Source organism: Mandrillus leucophaeus, unplaced genomic scaffold (assembly GCF_000951045.1).
Source record: "Mandrillus leucophaeus isolate KB7577 unplaced genomic scaffold, Mleu.le_1.0 Scaffold789, whole genome shotgun sequence".
NCBI lineage: Eukaryota > Metazoa > Chordata > Mammalia > Primates > Cercopithecidae > Mandrillus > Mandrillus leucophaeus.
This window is the reverse complement of record NW_012108574.1, coordinates 549,144-563,492: the sequence shown is the minus strand read 5'-3', so window position 1 is coordinate 563,492 and position 14,349 is coordinate 549,144. Positions and strand designations below refer to the sequence as shown.

The 14,349-nt window shown below is 43.1% G+C and overlaps 1 protein-coding gene across 4 annotated transcripts in view; it reads right to left on the bottom strand.

Moving 5' to 3' along the window:
* NPTN (neuroplastin) overlaps positions 1 to 14,349 on the bottom strand; it is a 79,398-nt gene that overhangs the window by 34,205 nt on the left and 30,844 nt on the right. For 2 of the 4 annotated variants that reach the window (XM_011967121.1, XM_011967122.1), the window contains exons 2-3: positions 9,092 to 9,439; positions 4,044 to 4,215 (exon numbers count right to left, since the gene is read on the bottom strand). In XM_011967121.1, the coding sequence (XP_011822511.1) occupies positions 4,044 to 4,215; positions 9,092 to 9,439 (520 nt within the window). The remainder of the gene's footprint in view (positions 1 to 4,043; positions 4,216 to 9,091; positions 9,440 to 14,349) is intronic. The other 2 variants (XM_011967123.1, XM_011967124.1) reach the window with 1 other exon arrangement.

The following is a 14,349-nucleotide window of genomic DNA, read 5'->3' as shown; positions in this document are numbered from 1 at the left end:
AAACAGAAGGATGTCCAAAGTACTATAGTTTATATTCAGATATACAGTATAAAACCATCACAGCTGGGTGTGGTGGCTCACCCCTGTAATCCCAGCACTTTAGGAGGCTGAGACGGGTGATCAGGAGTTCAAGATTAGCCTGGCCAAGATGCTGAAACCCCGTCTCTACTAAGAATTAAAAAATTAGCCGGGCGTGGTGGCACACGCCTGTAATCCCAGCTACTTGGGAGGCTGAGGCAGGAGAATCACTTGAACCCGGGCAGCAGAGGTTGCAGTGAGCCAAGATCACGCCAATGCACTCCAGCCTGGGCGACAGAGCAAGACTCTATCTCAGAAAAACAAAAGCAAATGACAAAAATCACTAAAAACCTCTTGTTCACCTGGTGGTTCCAGTTAGATAAACAAGGAGAGAAACAAACAAACAAAAAGCACAAGTTTTCTGAGCTTCTCCAAAGACCTTGTTTTGGTAGTTCTGTTCTTCCTACCTTGTCCTTTAGTAGCATGCCTTTCCACAAGTCTACTCGCTAACAGGACCCAAGCATAAAGAAAAAGAAAAAAATCTGCCATCAGAGCATCAGCCATAGACATGCAGCAAAAAGTCTTATGATAAACCCCAGGGCCCTACATGATCTGGCCCCTGTCTATATCCCTAGCTCCATCCCATGCCACTGTCTAGCTCTTCTGGTCTCTCTTCAGTTTTTCAAGCACCAAGCTTGTTCCCACCTCAAAACCTCCACACAAGATGTTTCTTTACAGAGAATGCTCTTCTCGTCCCTTAGTCTACCTAACTCCATTTCCATCAGGTCTTGGCTTACATGTCAGTTTATTCCAGCCCCAATCTAAACGTCATCCCTTTCCACAACATTCTCTCTCATACTACTCTGTACTTCTTCACAGTACTTATCATGTGTGTGATTATATATTTATGTGATTACTTGATTAATGTCCGGCTTCCCAAGAGACCAAGTTCTATGTGGATAGGCACTGTTTATTCGGCATACTATCCCATACAGAGCACCTCGCCTGGTGCCTGGAATACGACAGGGGAATGAATAAATGAATGAATTACTGAGTGAACACAGAGTGAATATCTGTGCACAGATTCAGATCAAGTTAAGCAGAGTGACAGGAAGGACTGTAAGAAGACTGTATGGGTCGGGCGCGGGGGCTCACACCCATAATCCCAGCACTTGGGGAGGCTGAGGTGGGTGGACTGCTTGAGCCCAGGAGTTTGAGATCAGCCTGGGAAACATGGCGAAACCCTGTCTCTATAAGAAATTTAAAAACTAGCTGGGCATGGTGGTGCATGTATAGTCCTAGCTACTAGGGAGGCTAAGAGGCAGGAGGATCGCTTGAACTTGGGAGGTCAAGGCTGCAGTGAGCCATGATCACGCCACTGTACTCCAGTCTGGGTGACAGAGTAAGACCCTGTTTCAAAAAAAAAGAAAAAAAGAAAAAGTAGTATATATGGCCAGAACAGCACTTCATCTCAATTACACAGGGTGATTCCAAACAAGCTTTCTTGCCCCTGAGGGCCAACTACACATCAACTCAGTACACTCTGGCCTACAAGCACATACACCAAACATGTGCAGAAAGGTCGGTGAGAAATTACAGATAAAAGAAAAACAGCAGCCTCCTGATCAGAGGATAAATGTTTATATAGGGCTGAGCTCTGGCTCTTTTGCTTAGGGGTTAAAATATGATACTTGTGACGGTCAAATCTCTACTGCACTATTTAATGTCTAAGAAAAACTCCTAAACTCAACCACTCACTGGCCTAATGCCATCTTATATTGCTCATTCCAAAAAGGAAACACAGGTTAAGAGACTATGGACAAGGAGAGACATAGCCTATCCCCAGGACTGTCTCAGGATATCCACATGGCAGCACAATATTCTGGGAGAAGCAGTCAAGGTGTCTTCTCAATGTGACACCATGCCTCTTCTATCAGTATGCTCCCAACTGGAAAACAGACAAGTCAGAGGCTCTTATCAAACAAGTGTTCCAGAGTTTGAGGAAGGAGCAGCAGCTCTTTCTTCAGGGCTTAAACTGAAGTTCTTTGGGTCTAAGCTCTGAAGAAAAAGCTGCTGCTCCTTCCTCAAACTCAGTCCTGAACTTAAGACTGAAGTTCTTAGACTTTTAAGTTCTTTGAGAAATACTTGGGAAGATAACTCCCACACTTGAGTCCATGCCTATAGGCTCAAAATCTCCCCACACCATTCTCTTGGACTAGCTATTAGCAAGAAATTAAAGCAAAGGGATACCATCCCCTACAGGCTGGGCAGAAGCAGGGTTCTGAAATCGGCTCTTCAGGCTGACTTATTAAGTAGCCCAAGGAACTCATCAGTTGTTACTCCACAAAATGTAGAATCCCTGAAAAACTCTAGAGATACACAACACCCTTGGAGAGCTTCAAATAACTTGAGGGGGAAAAAAAAGAGAGAAGAAGCATTTTATAAAGTCAGGCTGAAACTTCATGAAGTTAAAGCTCAACACTTTGCAGGCAATAGTACAAGACCCAAGAGAAACATGATTGGATGTCTGCTATCTTAAAGGAAGTATTATAAAAAACAAGTCTGAGGCTGGATGCAGTGGCTCACGCCTGTAAATCCAGCACTTTGGGAGGCGAAGGTGGGAAGACTGCTTGCACTCAGGAGTTCAAGACCAGCCTGGGCAACACGGTGAACCCCAGTCTCTACAAAAAATACAAAAAAAAATTACCCGGGTGTGGTGGTGTGCACCTGTGGTCCCAGCTACTGGGGAGGATGGCTTGAGCCCGGGAGGCAGAGGTTGCAGTGAGCTGAGACCGCACTACTGCACTCCAGGCTGGGAGGCAGAGCCAGACCCTGTCTCAATAAAATAACAACAAAAAATCAAGTCTGTAAAACTAATGGACAGAACAAGAAAAAAATGCTTTTCATTCCACCTAACAACTTTATTTGATTAATCCTTTCCAAACTATGAGGAAAATCGCTGAGGCTAAATTTCTAATTTTTTAATCAGAAGAAACTACAGTGGAGATAGGTTAACTACTTTGCCACTAAGCGAATGGCATAGCAGAAAAAATAAAAGCAATTCTAGAAAAATTTCTAGAAAATCAGAAGACCTGGAACCTAGCCTTGGTTCTAGAACTTACTAAATACAGTATTTGGCCTTAAAGCAGCCAAGAGTCACTCCTTCCTTGCTTGGGAAAAAAGGAGGAGCCACAGATTCATTTGGATCAACTAAATAAGGGGTGTGAAAAGGTCTCAATGCTGCAATATCCTGCAGAATGTCCTTGCCATCACGGGTACGTGGGCTTTCCTGGTCTCACTTCAGTGCTCTCTTTCTTTGCACTGTATTAACCTTCTAAGCAAGATTAGCTGATTCTTTTCCAGACAGTTTTCAACCAGGAACAAACTATTCTGAAACGTGGGGTGCCATGTGTGCTAGATATTCCAAAAAGCACCAAATATTTGGGTGCTGGGTAACTCTAGCCAGCAAATATCTTTCTTTCTTCAAAGGGTATTTCCAGGCTACCATCCTCACTCCAGATCATTCAAGAGCCCTGCATCCGCTGGTCCTTACCAGGTTACAGTGATGTTACACACTCCTAAAAGGGAATTCACCAGGAAATCTACCCAGTGGAAAGATGGCTTAGGGAGATGTCTTGCTCTACAGTCACAAAGCAGACTTCAATCTGTTTCTTCAAACCTAACTTCGATCTGACTAGATTAGGCAAAGAGACTACATTCTAAGTATGACTCTCCTATTGACTAGCATTGTTACCCTGAACAAATCACTACTTCATGGCCTCAGTTTCTCTATGATTATAGTGAGGGGATAATCTATGGTTCTCAAATCTGGCTGCTCATTAGAATCCTTTGGGAATCTTTTCTAGACTACTGGGCCTTACCTGAGATATACTGGATTGGACTCTCCAAGGGAGAGCCAAATATATCTCATGTCCCTCCTGCATGGCACAACTATGGATTATGAATGTCAAGTAAGCTCAGCCACACTCCCTCCCACCTTCCCAGGAGCTGCCCACCCTTCTCACCTGTACTCCATGTTGCTGGCATTCTTACGAGTGGCACTCAGTTCCACCCCATTCTTTGTCCAGTAGCTGTATGTAAGGGTGTGAGAGCTGGAGGTGAGGTTACACTGCAGGGTGACAGGGAGAACAGGGCTGTCTCGAATAATGACCTCTTCACTGGTGACAATCCTTGGCTCTGTAATAAGAGTGCACAATGATAGGGGGCAATAGCCTTCCATCCTCTGTAGCCCTGGCCTGAGAATTGGACGGGGTAGGAGGGGGAAAACTAGAAAAAGAGGGAGGGCAGACAGGACCACATGAGGAATTTCACTTTACCACTTTGGAGGAAGTCAAGAAAGGAAAAACAATGATTATAAGCAAATGACCACTAGCGCAGACAACAGCCTGAAGACCAGCTGGCCTAGACGTGAAAGAATGGGAGTATTATGGGTGTTTGTACTGGTAACAATCCACTTACGCTTTTGAATACCACCTTTTTAAAAGAACCACCAAACAATTCGGATTCAATTAGAAAACCAGGCTCCACCTTCCGTTCTGAAGACAAAGGCCATATCATTTATATACCTATTATAATATACTCCCTATTGTGTCACTGGGCCTTGGAACAGTAATAATTAGATAATACAAGTATAACTTTCCCCACATTTAAATATTAAACCTATGGCAAACGAGCCATGGCCATTATTTATGCAGAAAAAAGACACTGTGGATTCTAAAAGCATACTTCCTACTGGAATTCACTTGCATTTTCCAAATTTTGTGGAGGCAAAATTCTTGAAAAAGCATCATCAGTTCTTCCTCTCCAGCCATACTTATTCCCAAAACAAGTTTTTTGTTTTTTTGTTTTTGTTTTCCAGAATTGCACTTTAAAACACATTCCATTCTGAGAAAATATAACTAGAGTGCAATATTGTGTTGGTATTATGGGCTCCTAGAATTTTAGAAAGGCCCTTAGAGTTCATTGAATCCCACTCTTAAATTTTAAGAGCTGGAAAAGTGAAATGATTTGTGCAAGGCCATAAGTATCACTAATGGCAAAGCTGGGCCTAGACGACATATCTGACTGAATTCTCTATCCCTGCCCCCCAGCCCCAAGACCACCCCCGCCACCTTTTGTCCTAGGACATACTTCACCTCTGGTTCTATTCTGTGCTTAGATAACCAGGGATCACTAGCGTAACTACAAAAATAACCTACTTGAGTCAAATATTATAATACATTGAACAGAAATGCTTAAAATCACTCTATATTATTCTTGGAAGTTTCATCTTTAAAGCACTTTGAAATCCATCACTGTATTAAAGTCATTTCTAGGGTTGTTGTCTTTTGTTAATGTGCTTTGTCTTTATTATTTCCCCAGGCTTAGTTTTCTCTACTTTTGGTCAAACATCTCCAGGTTAAGTCTACACTAACCATCTTTTCCCAACCACAATAAGAGGTATTTGCTATTTGTTTTCCAATTCTCTCTCAGAAACCCTTGACTGACTTCCCATTTCCCTGTGTCTAGCCACTTCCTGTCTACAGCTCTGCAGCAGCTCCCCTCACCATTTTATACAGTATTGTGCTGAGCCTTAACTTGAGGAAAGAACTCTCTCCCTCCATGGGGACTAAGTTGCTTGCTATTCAGGGAGGGGGAAAGCATGGGGAAGTCGTGGGATACCTGGAAAATGTAATGCCTTAAGGACCTCCTAACGATGTAACATTTCTGATTTGTAGAGTTAATGTCTTTGAAGAAACTTGTAATAAAGCAAAACCTTAAGTTTGCTCAATTAACAAATTAGTTCTATTTTCCAACTCTGGCAAAAGGATAACGGTTATCTTCCATTCAGCACTGGTCCTTATCAGTAACATCAAACAGGGTCTCTATGTACAGATAATGGAGGCATAGCAGCCACTAAGACAGAAGCAGATGCATGTAAACACGTTAGCGCAGTGGTGTCCCATGGTTTCCAAGACACACTGGACAGAAGCCAAATCCCTGGGCCTTAAGAAGTCGAGCAGAAACGGCTGCAAACCCTGCAATGGAAGGCGCGCACACACACCATCAGCAGAAAGCATCACAATTCCAAGAAAAATCAAAACCAAGCAAAAACAAAAGAGAAAAAGATAGAACCAGTACTCCACAGAAGAGAAATTAAAAAAATATAAAGGCAACATTAAAACCCAAACACACTTTTAGGTTTTTACTGAATTTTAATTATCCAATTTCATTTTCTGTCCCACTTGGGACTCTCCTTCTGGCTATTCCTCTCAGATTGCACTGAGAAAGGGTAAACTCTGAGAATGAGGCCAAGAGCTTCCAGATGTTTAAATACAAGGAGGCCAAAGTAAATGCTACTCTTACCTGTGGCGATGCAAATGACCACTGCAGCTCAGGGAGATTAAGAAGTTGATGAAAGCAACCTGGTAGACTTTCTGTCAAGAATTCTTGGAAGGCAAAGGAAAGCACTTTTTCCCTTAAGTGTTAAAGATCCAGGAGAGAGTCAGCTGGGAGCAAGTGGATAATTTAAATAGGTTTAAATATGATTCTGCACCATAGGAGGGTTGTGGGGTAGGGTAACCTGCCTCCTGTGATTGCTGTGTATGAAAAACAGTGCTACACCAAGTTCTTTGGCCATGGTGCCTCATCTGCATTCTGCACCAGGATGAAGGTGGGGCTTTTATTTTTGTGGCCAAGCGCTGCCCAGTCAAAGTCCAAGAGAGATGAACATTTAGGAGAAGTTCAAATGTGTTTACTTGTCACTGATGTCTATTTAAAAGCAGTGGATAGGAGACCCTTACCCTATATGGCCAGAGAGATACCTAAAAACTGGGCACACTTCTCTTCCTGCCTTACATACTCAACGAGCTCTGGGGAAAGTACTACCAGGAGGTCATTCTTAGATAGAACACTTGACCTTCCCATAGAGGCAATGTCTTTTGGGATGCTGAGATCATAAAACAATCCAATTAGAGTTGGATCCAGGGTGTTTGGAAAAAAAAAAAAAACAGCAGCAGCAGCAGCAGCAGCAAACTCCCGGCTCTCCAAAACAGCTAACTAGGGTTAACTGACTGATGGGGAAGTCTGAAGAGAGTCTAGCCAGGATTTGGTTCAACCACATGCAGACAATTCTAAGTGAACTGGGGGAATCCTATGTATTCTCGGGATTGGCAGGTCAGTATCCCAAAACCACATCTTTTTCTAGCTCCTTGGCATGATCATTCTAGCTATGAGTCAGGCTCTTGGAAGTACAAGTGCAAATGCCCAGCCCAGTCCATATCTATAAACTTCCACAGACCTTTGTGGCCATGTAGGTAATTCTGCTTTTATAAGGAAAGGAGCAAGGGGGGCAGGAGAAGGAGGCGTGCAGGGGGAAAATATTGTTTAAAAAAAAAAAAATCACTGGGTTAATGTTCCCCATTTTCACACAGACAAAGTTTTCTTTTCCTCTTTCCAGAAGCAGGTTCTCTGATTCAACAGTGCCAACTGCAGCAGCCTCTCCTACCACTGCCCTACAAAGGACTCTTTTTTTACCCATAGGGATCTTCAAGTGGCTACAAAGAACAGACACTAATTTGCTGTTTTCCACATAAGTATATAGACTCAAGGCCCATGTCTTACTACTTTATGTATTACCAAATTCCTTATCAAAGCAAGATTTTACTAGTCTTACTTTCTCTAGATCAATCAGCTCTTTAAGCTAGAACTGGCTATAGATCTCTCATTGTGTCCTCAAAGAAAAGGTGAAAACCCCAGAGGATCTTTCCAAAAGTGAATGTCCCCTCAATTATAACCAGGTTTGATGTGAGGCCAGAACTCTTCTTGGCCAGGAACATTGGTTCTGTGGTGGCTTCTCCCTCCCTCTGCTTTCCAACATAAGGTAGCAAGTCAGTTTTGAGAAAGAGAGAGAAGTGGCCACAAAAGTCCCGGTGTCATACGTCTCACACATACCTGCTACAAGGGGAGGATTCTGAGCCAGCTGGTCAGCTCACCCCATCACGTCGAGAAACCAGGTTGGAAGTTAGTTTCCTCTTTTTTCAAGACACAAAGAAAGGGCCAGTGTGAGTGGTCCCCACACTATGTCTGGAGTTCCCATCCTCTGGGATAAGGCACACTGTGCCAATAGCTACTCATCAGAGTCAAACCATGAACAGGAATCAACTGCAACTCTGACTTCCAGACAGTGTGATAGGTTAAAAAAAATAATAATTTGTAGCTTAGTGTGACCTGACTCCTAATAGCAAAACATATGAAGGAAGTTCCAGGCTGCTGCTTTTAAAGAGGAGACTAATTAGCAGGCCCAGTGAGGAGTACACTGCTGCAGTAGAGGGCTGTTATCAGAGAAGCAATGCCACGGTTTTAGAAAAGAAAAGGAGCTGGAACTATGAAAATATCCAAGCTTACATGCCACCCAACAACCAAAACACACCACCACACTGTACCCATGGCAACATTCCCATCACAAGATGACACCAAGTCACAGTAAGGGAAGAGGCTGGGCAGACACAAACTTAAAACCATAGAGGTGAAGGCAGCTACTTAGAGAGCTTCAAACAGAAGAACAGAAGAAATAAAAAGTAGTTAGACTGGGGAAAGAAACAAAAATAGAAAGGCACCAGAGAAGAAATCAGCAAAAGTATAGCAGGAAACCTACTACAAAATCAAAGGGGAGGGAAAGAAACCATTTCAACACTACCCTCCTTGGACCGCCTGGTTTTGTGAGTTTTAATTTTTTTTAAGCTTCCCAGTTCTCCCCCCAGCAACTCTCCCCAACACAGATGATTTTGGACAGTCACGGATTTCCTCAAGTTCTTTGTTCCTGAGAAGAAAGACACAGAGAAGGGTTGGGGAATAAGGGAGGCAGAAAGGACGGCAAAGAAAAGAAGAAAAAAAGTTGCCACAGATGTTTTCATACACTACAACCAGAAGGGTCATGGGTTTGGAAAAAAAAACGAAGACAAGGGGTGGGGTGAGTGATCATACTGGGGAAGAGGGAAAGGATGCAGAAGGGAAGGGTCATCGGGCCACCTCTAATGACTACAGTACTACTACTGTAGGGTGCTGGACTCACTCTGAAGGACGCTTATGGTGGCCTGGGCTCGAATCCATGTTATGGAAGGGTTTTGCCTCAAGTCATTCCTCTTGGGGTCGTTGCTGGCCCTGCACTCGTAAGTCCCAGAGTCCTCCAAGGTGAGCCGGGTTATTCTCAGCACACTCACGCCGTTTGACCCGTAGGCGGTGTTTACGGTGACACGGCGCTTCCGAGCACCGTCCCACAGCTGTCTGAAAGACTCTGCCCGGTTGACTTCTGCGTACCACCACTGGATCTCTGGCGTGGGGCTCCCGACCACGTCACAGTACAGCTCAAAGGCGTCCCCCGTGAGCTTAGTTTCTGACATGGGCGACTTGACAAACCCAGCTAGAGGGAGGGGGAGCAGGAATGCAGTGACAGGCCAATCAGAAAAAAAAAAGAATCAACAGGTGTTAATAGTAATTTAAAGAAAAGAAAAGAAAAAAGCAAATGAGTTGCAAAGAACAAAAAAGGATTCATTTTTAAACTATAAAGAGACAGTACAGCAATTCATACAAGCTTTTAGAAGAAGAACCACACCCTGGGAAGCTTATGAAGCAAAGGCAGGCTAATTACAAGCTGGGGCAGCCCAGGTGCTGGCCAGGCAGAAGCAAGCCCACTGGAAAGCATTTTAGCAATGGGCCCAGCTGGTAGGAATGAGAAAGCCTCAGGTCTTGGGAAGAGCCTCTTTCCTTAAAACACAAACCATTTATTACCTTTTCAAACTCAGGCAAGTGATGAAAGATAACCAGAAGAGGCAGTAGTTTTATATGCCAAATCAGGATCTCTCTTTTGGATGGGTAAACACTTTGTTAGAAATGCAGTGTCTTTTGCAAGCCTCAACAAGAAGTATTAACTGACCTACTGGTGCCTTCTCTTGGGATTCAGAGTGCAAATTTCAACTGAAAGAATAGCAAATTTCTCTCTCACACAGGATTCTATCCTGGGTTCAGATCAGACTTTCTCCACCTCCTAGTCTTCCCTGGGCCAATGGCAAACAAACAACCCAGTTGTCTATATTAGGCAGCCTCTTCCTGACTGCAGACCCTCAGTCTCAGGAGAACAAGACAGTCTGTACTTCACACCACAGTGAGATATATTAATACTTTCTGGGTCAACTCAGAAGTGGGACCAACAATCCCAGCAACCCAACTATTGCCAGCAAATGGAGGGACTGTGCCCTCCGTAACCCCAGAGATCCATTAACTAGAAAAATCTGAAAAGCTATGGTATTTGACAGGCTCTATACAGTTGAATTGCCTGGCTTCTAGAAGCCAGCTCAGAAGAACGAGAAATGTACACTGATGAATTAAACCAAACACTAGGGTGAAGGCCAGGCCTCAACCAATACTCTCAGGAACTGCCCAGGAACTAAAGTTGATGCCTACCTCCAATTGCCCGTAATTTGCTTGGGGTTACACTTCCATAAGACAAGGTGGAAATGGCAGAAAGAGTTAAAAAAAAATTCAGGCTTAATTTAAAAACTTGGAGTTAGGTCCACAGGAAACAAAATTCAGAGTGCGAGCATACTCTCTCTTACCCTTCCACTCCACCTAGGGTTCATTCAGCATTTCTGTTGATTCAGACAGTATCCTAAGGTATAAGGAAAGACACTAAAAGAGGGCATTCTGATTGGCTTGGAAACTTCCCCTGGGAGGCCTGCTGCATAAGCCAAGCCAGCCCCTCTGCAGTGAGCAGGGAGTGAGGTCAGGATCTGCCAACATCAGATTAAGAACATTCCAGAGGAAAGGATGAAATAAATGGAACTGTTTTCCTACAGTCCAGAAGCCAAGGATGTAACAGGGCTAGCTGAAAATGGAGGTTACTAAATGGAAAAATTCCTGTTTACATCCATAGCAGTATTTGCCTTTGGTGATAACCCCACACCATGGACTAAGAACACTAATGGAGGTACTATACTTACTCAAGTAGAGGCCAAGACCTCCAAATTCATACTAGTCTTTCAATTCCTGACATTTTCAGAATCTGGGGAGCACAGGAATGCAGTGATTAACAGGCTTAGACTAAACGTTCTGCCTTTAATATGCCATTTTAAACTACCTCTTCAGATCCAGCATGCATTCCTTGTAAGGAAATATCTACCAGAGGCCCTAAGAAGCCCAACAGATGTCATTCTCAGATGGAGGAGAAGCTTTAGAATTACAGAAAGGAGCCCCCAAGCCCCTGCATGAAGAGCTGAGCTCATTGTCAAATACTGGTATACAAGGAGCCATGTCTCAGTCTCACAAACTACCACCTGCCCATCTGTCAAAGTCAATGCCAGCTAATATAAACTAAGTAGTAAAGGAGGGCCGGGTGCAATGGCTCACGCTGTAATCCCAGCACTTTGGGAGGCTGAGGTGGGAGGATCACAAGGTCAGGAGTTCAAGACCAGCCTGGCCACTATGGTGAAACCCCATCTCTACTAAGAATACAAAAATTAGCCAGGCGTGATGGTGCTCACCTGTAGTCCCAGGTACTTGGGAGGCTGAGACAGAAGAATCGTTTGAACCCAGGAGGCAGAGGTTGCAGTGAGCCAAGATCATGCCACTGCACTCTGACCTGGGTGACAGAGCGAGACTCCGTCTCAAAAAAAAAAAAAGAAAAGAAAAGAAAAAGAAGAAGGAAGGAAGGAAAGAAGGCAGGCAGGCAGGAAGGAAGGAAGGAGAGAGAGGAAGGAAGAAAGAGGAAGCTGGTTTTATTTATTTTACTACTGGTTCAATCACCAGAGAAAACTGATTATCAGTAAATCCCTGAAATACAGTAAAAGTATTATTCTGTTTTAATCATATTCTTAACCATAAGTGGTAATCACAAATGGTCTTACCACATTATCTGTGAACTTGGGGAGTTACAGCCTCTCAAATGCTGTTAATTATGTACTTGATTATGCCCTAGAACTATTAGTGGATTTCTTTTGTACTTTTTTCCTTCTTCTGTATTGTACTTCAAAGCAGGCCTAGACTTCAGCCTGTTTGTCAATCTGTTGACAATACTAATGTAAAAGGGATGCCTGAAAGTATCCTTTCACCAAGAATCCATCCAATTCCACTGTAACCCCAAGTCCTAATACCACACAATCCATAGGTAGCTGAGAAACAGTCTGACTATGATTCCCACTGCACACAACCGGGCAAGGCACTTGGCCTGATCATGCCACCCTGGGCAAGACTTCCTGCTAAGAGGAAGGAATGCTGATCTAAGTCAGTTCAATTTTCTACCTGTATCAAGGAAAATGGGACCAAGACAAAAATGTTCTTTGCATTAGTAAATTATATGATGTATATTTAAATTAACTTTTAAAACACAAAATAAAAAATCCTTTAAAATGCCAACAATGGACATTTTTCTGTGCTCTTTGAAGGCCATTATTGTTATTATTGTTATTAGACATATACAGTAACAGGTGACATTTCTAAGTATGCGTTATATGATTAGGCAATGTGTTAAGCACTTTATTCATTATCTCATTTACTCCTCACAATGGCCTTATATGATAAGTGCCATTATAATCTCCTTAAAGATGTGGAAACTAATGTCCAAAAAAGTTAAATATTTTGCCCACAGTAACATGCTAATAACAAGAGTCTGACCTGGAATCCAAAGTGAAAGCATGGTCTCTTAACACCACAACTGTGGTCAATGTATCTCACTGGCCTGAAAAGGTTTACTTAAGTTAAAGATATGCTTTGTCACCACTTAGTTAAATAAATAAATAAATAAATAAATAAATAAATAAATAAATAATTATTCCTGACCACAAAAAGCCAGGAACCTTTGACCGATTGTGCAACATACTATGATCACTAACTCCATAAAATTATAATCTTATTAGAGAATGGAGATAGAGAAGCACTGGGTCAAAGAGTTCCTAAAGCAACTGGGGGAGGGTGAACAGTGTGGAAAGATAAGATGATTCTGAGGCAAGACTGCCTCTAGTTCTGATGATTCCAACGCCCTGTTCTGGAGAAGGCTGGCTTCAGAGAAGCAAGGAATTTACAAGACATTGGAAACATTTCTCTGGTGCTGTAGTCAGGAGCTAAATTAATAAAGGGCAGCACCTGAAATTTTTATAAAACTTCACAGTTTGCAAAGTGCTTCCACATACATCACATCTCATTTCATTCACACAGTTCTACAAGGTTCATACATAGGGCAGGTGCAGATACAGGTTCATGACTTGCCCAAGATCACTTAGGCAGCTAATCCTGAGTGGGGCTGGGAGTAGAATGCAGGTCTTCAGCTTAGTCTAGGGTTCTTTCCAATAAACTGTGCTGCCTCTAACCAAACTAAGGAATTCCTTGATAGCTGAACACTCATGAAAACAGATCTATGTCCCCTCTAAACAGCATGGAAAAGAAAGAAAAGAAAAAGAGAAAAGGAAAGAACCCTCTTTACAAAGTACTGTGAAATCACAATTAGCAAGGGAAAGTTATTAGCAACCATCCACCTCATTATCCATCCAAAATTAGCTTCAATACAGGAAAAGAACCAGCTCTCAGCAGCAACAACAGGAGGTTCAGAGCCTGACTCACTGCCCTGCCTTTCATTACTAAGGGCTTTCAAACAAGTATGTACCTTCAACAAGAAAACACACACTGCCTAAAGTTGGGAGGCCAACAGAAGCATCTGTTTGCTCCCTAGGTCAAGGGTCATCCAATATTTTGGAAAAACCCTAAATTTTAGAAAACCACCTCCCACCCCACCCTCTTCCCCACCCACTATCTTAAGTGACTGGGCTCAGATCTGCAAGAGTTTTGGAAAGTATTAATATCAGTGCATTCAGAGCAACAGTAGGATAAAGAGGGAAACTGAACAGTGGTTACTGGCTTTAAGGGAGGAAGAGACTAGAAGCTGATGTTAGAGGGGGTAGCAGGCAGAGCATTAAAAATGGAGGCAGCAAACCCAGGAGAAGCATAATGTAAAATTGCATAACTAGGGATGGGGGATGGGAGGCAAAGATGACAGCTGGGACTAGCAGCCGGAGAAAAGGAGGAGCTCGCTGGCAGGAAAAACTGGATGTGTAGATATGTAGCAGAGGGTGAGAAGAAAAAGGGAACACAGAAGAGCAAGTTGAGCCCAATCCCAGGAAAACTGCTTTCATATATGCCCTAAGGAAGTAAAAAAAAGCTAGCCTAGCCCTATATAGGAGAGACTATCATAATTTTTTACATTTACCTCCAGGGCAACCACAGAACAAGAAATCAGACTAACTTTCTCTCTCCCTCAGCTGACTACTGCCAAGGCCAGGCCTTTAA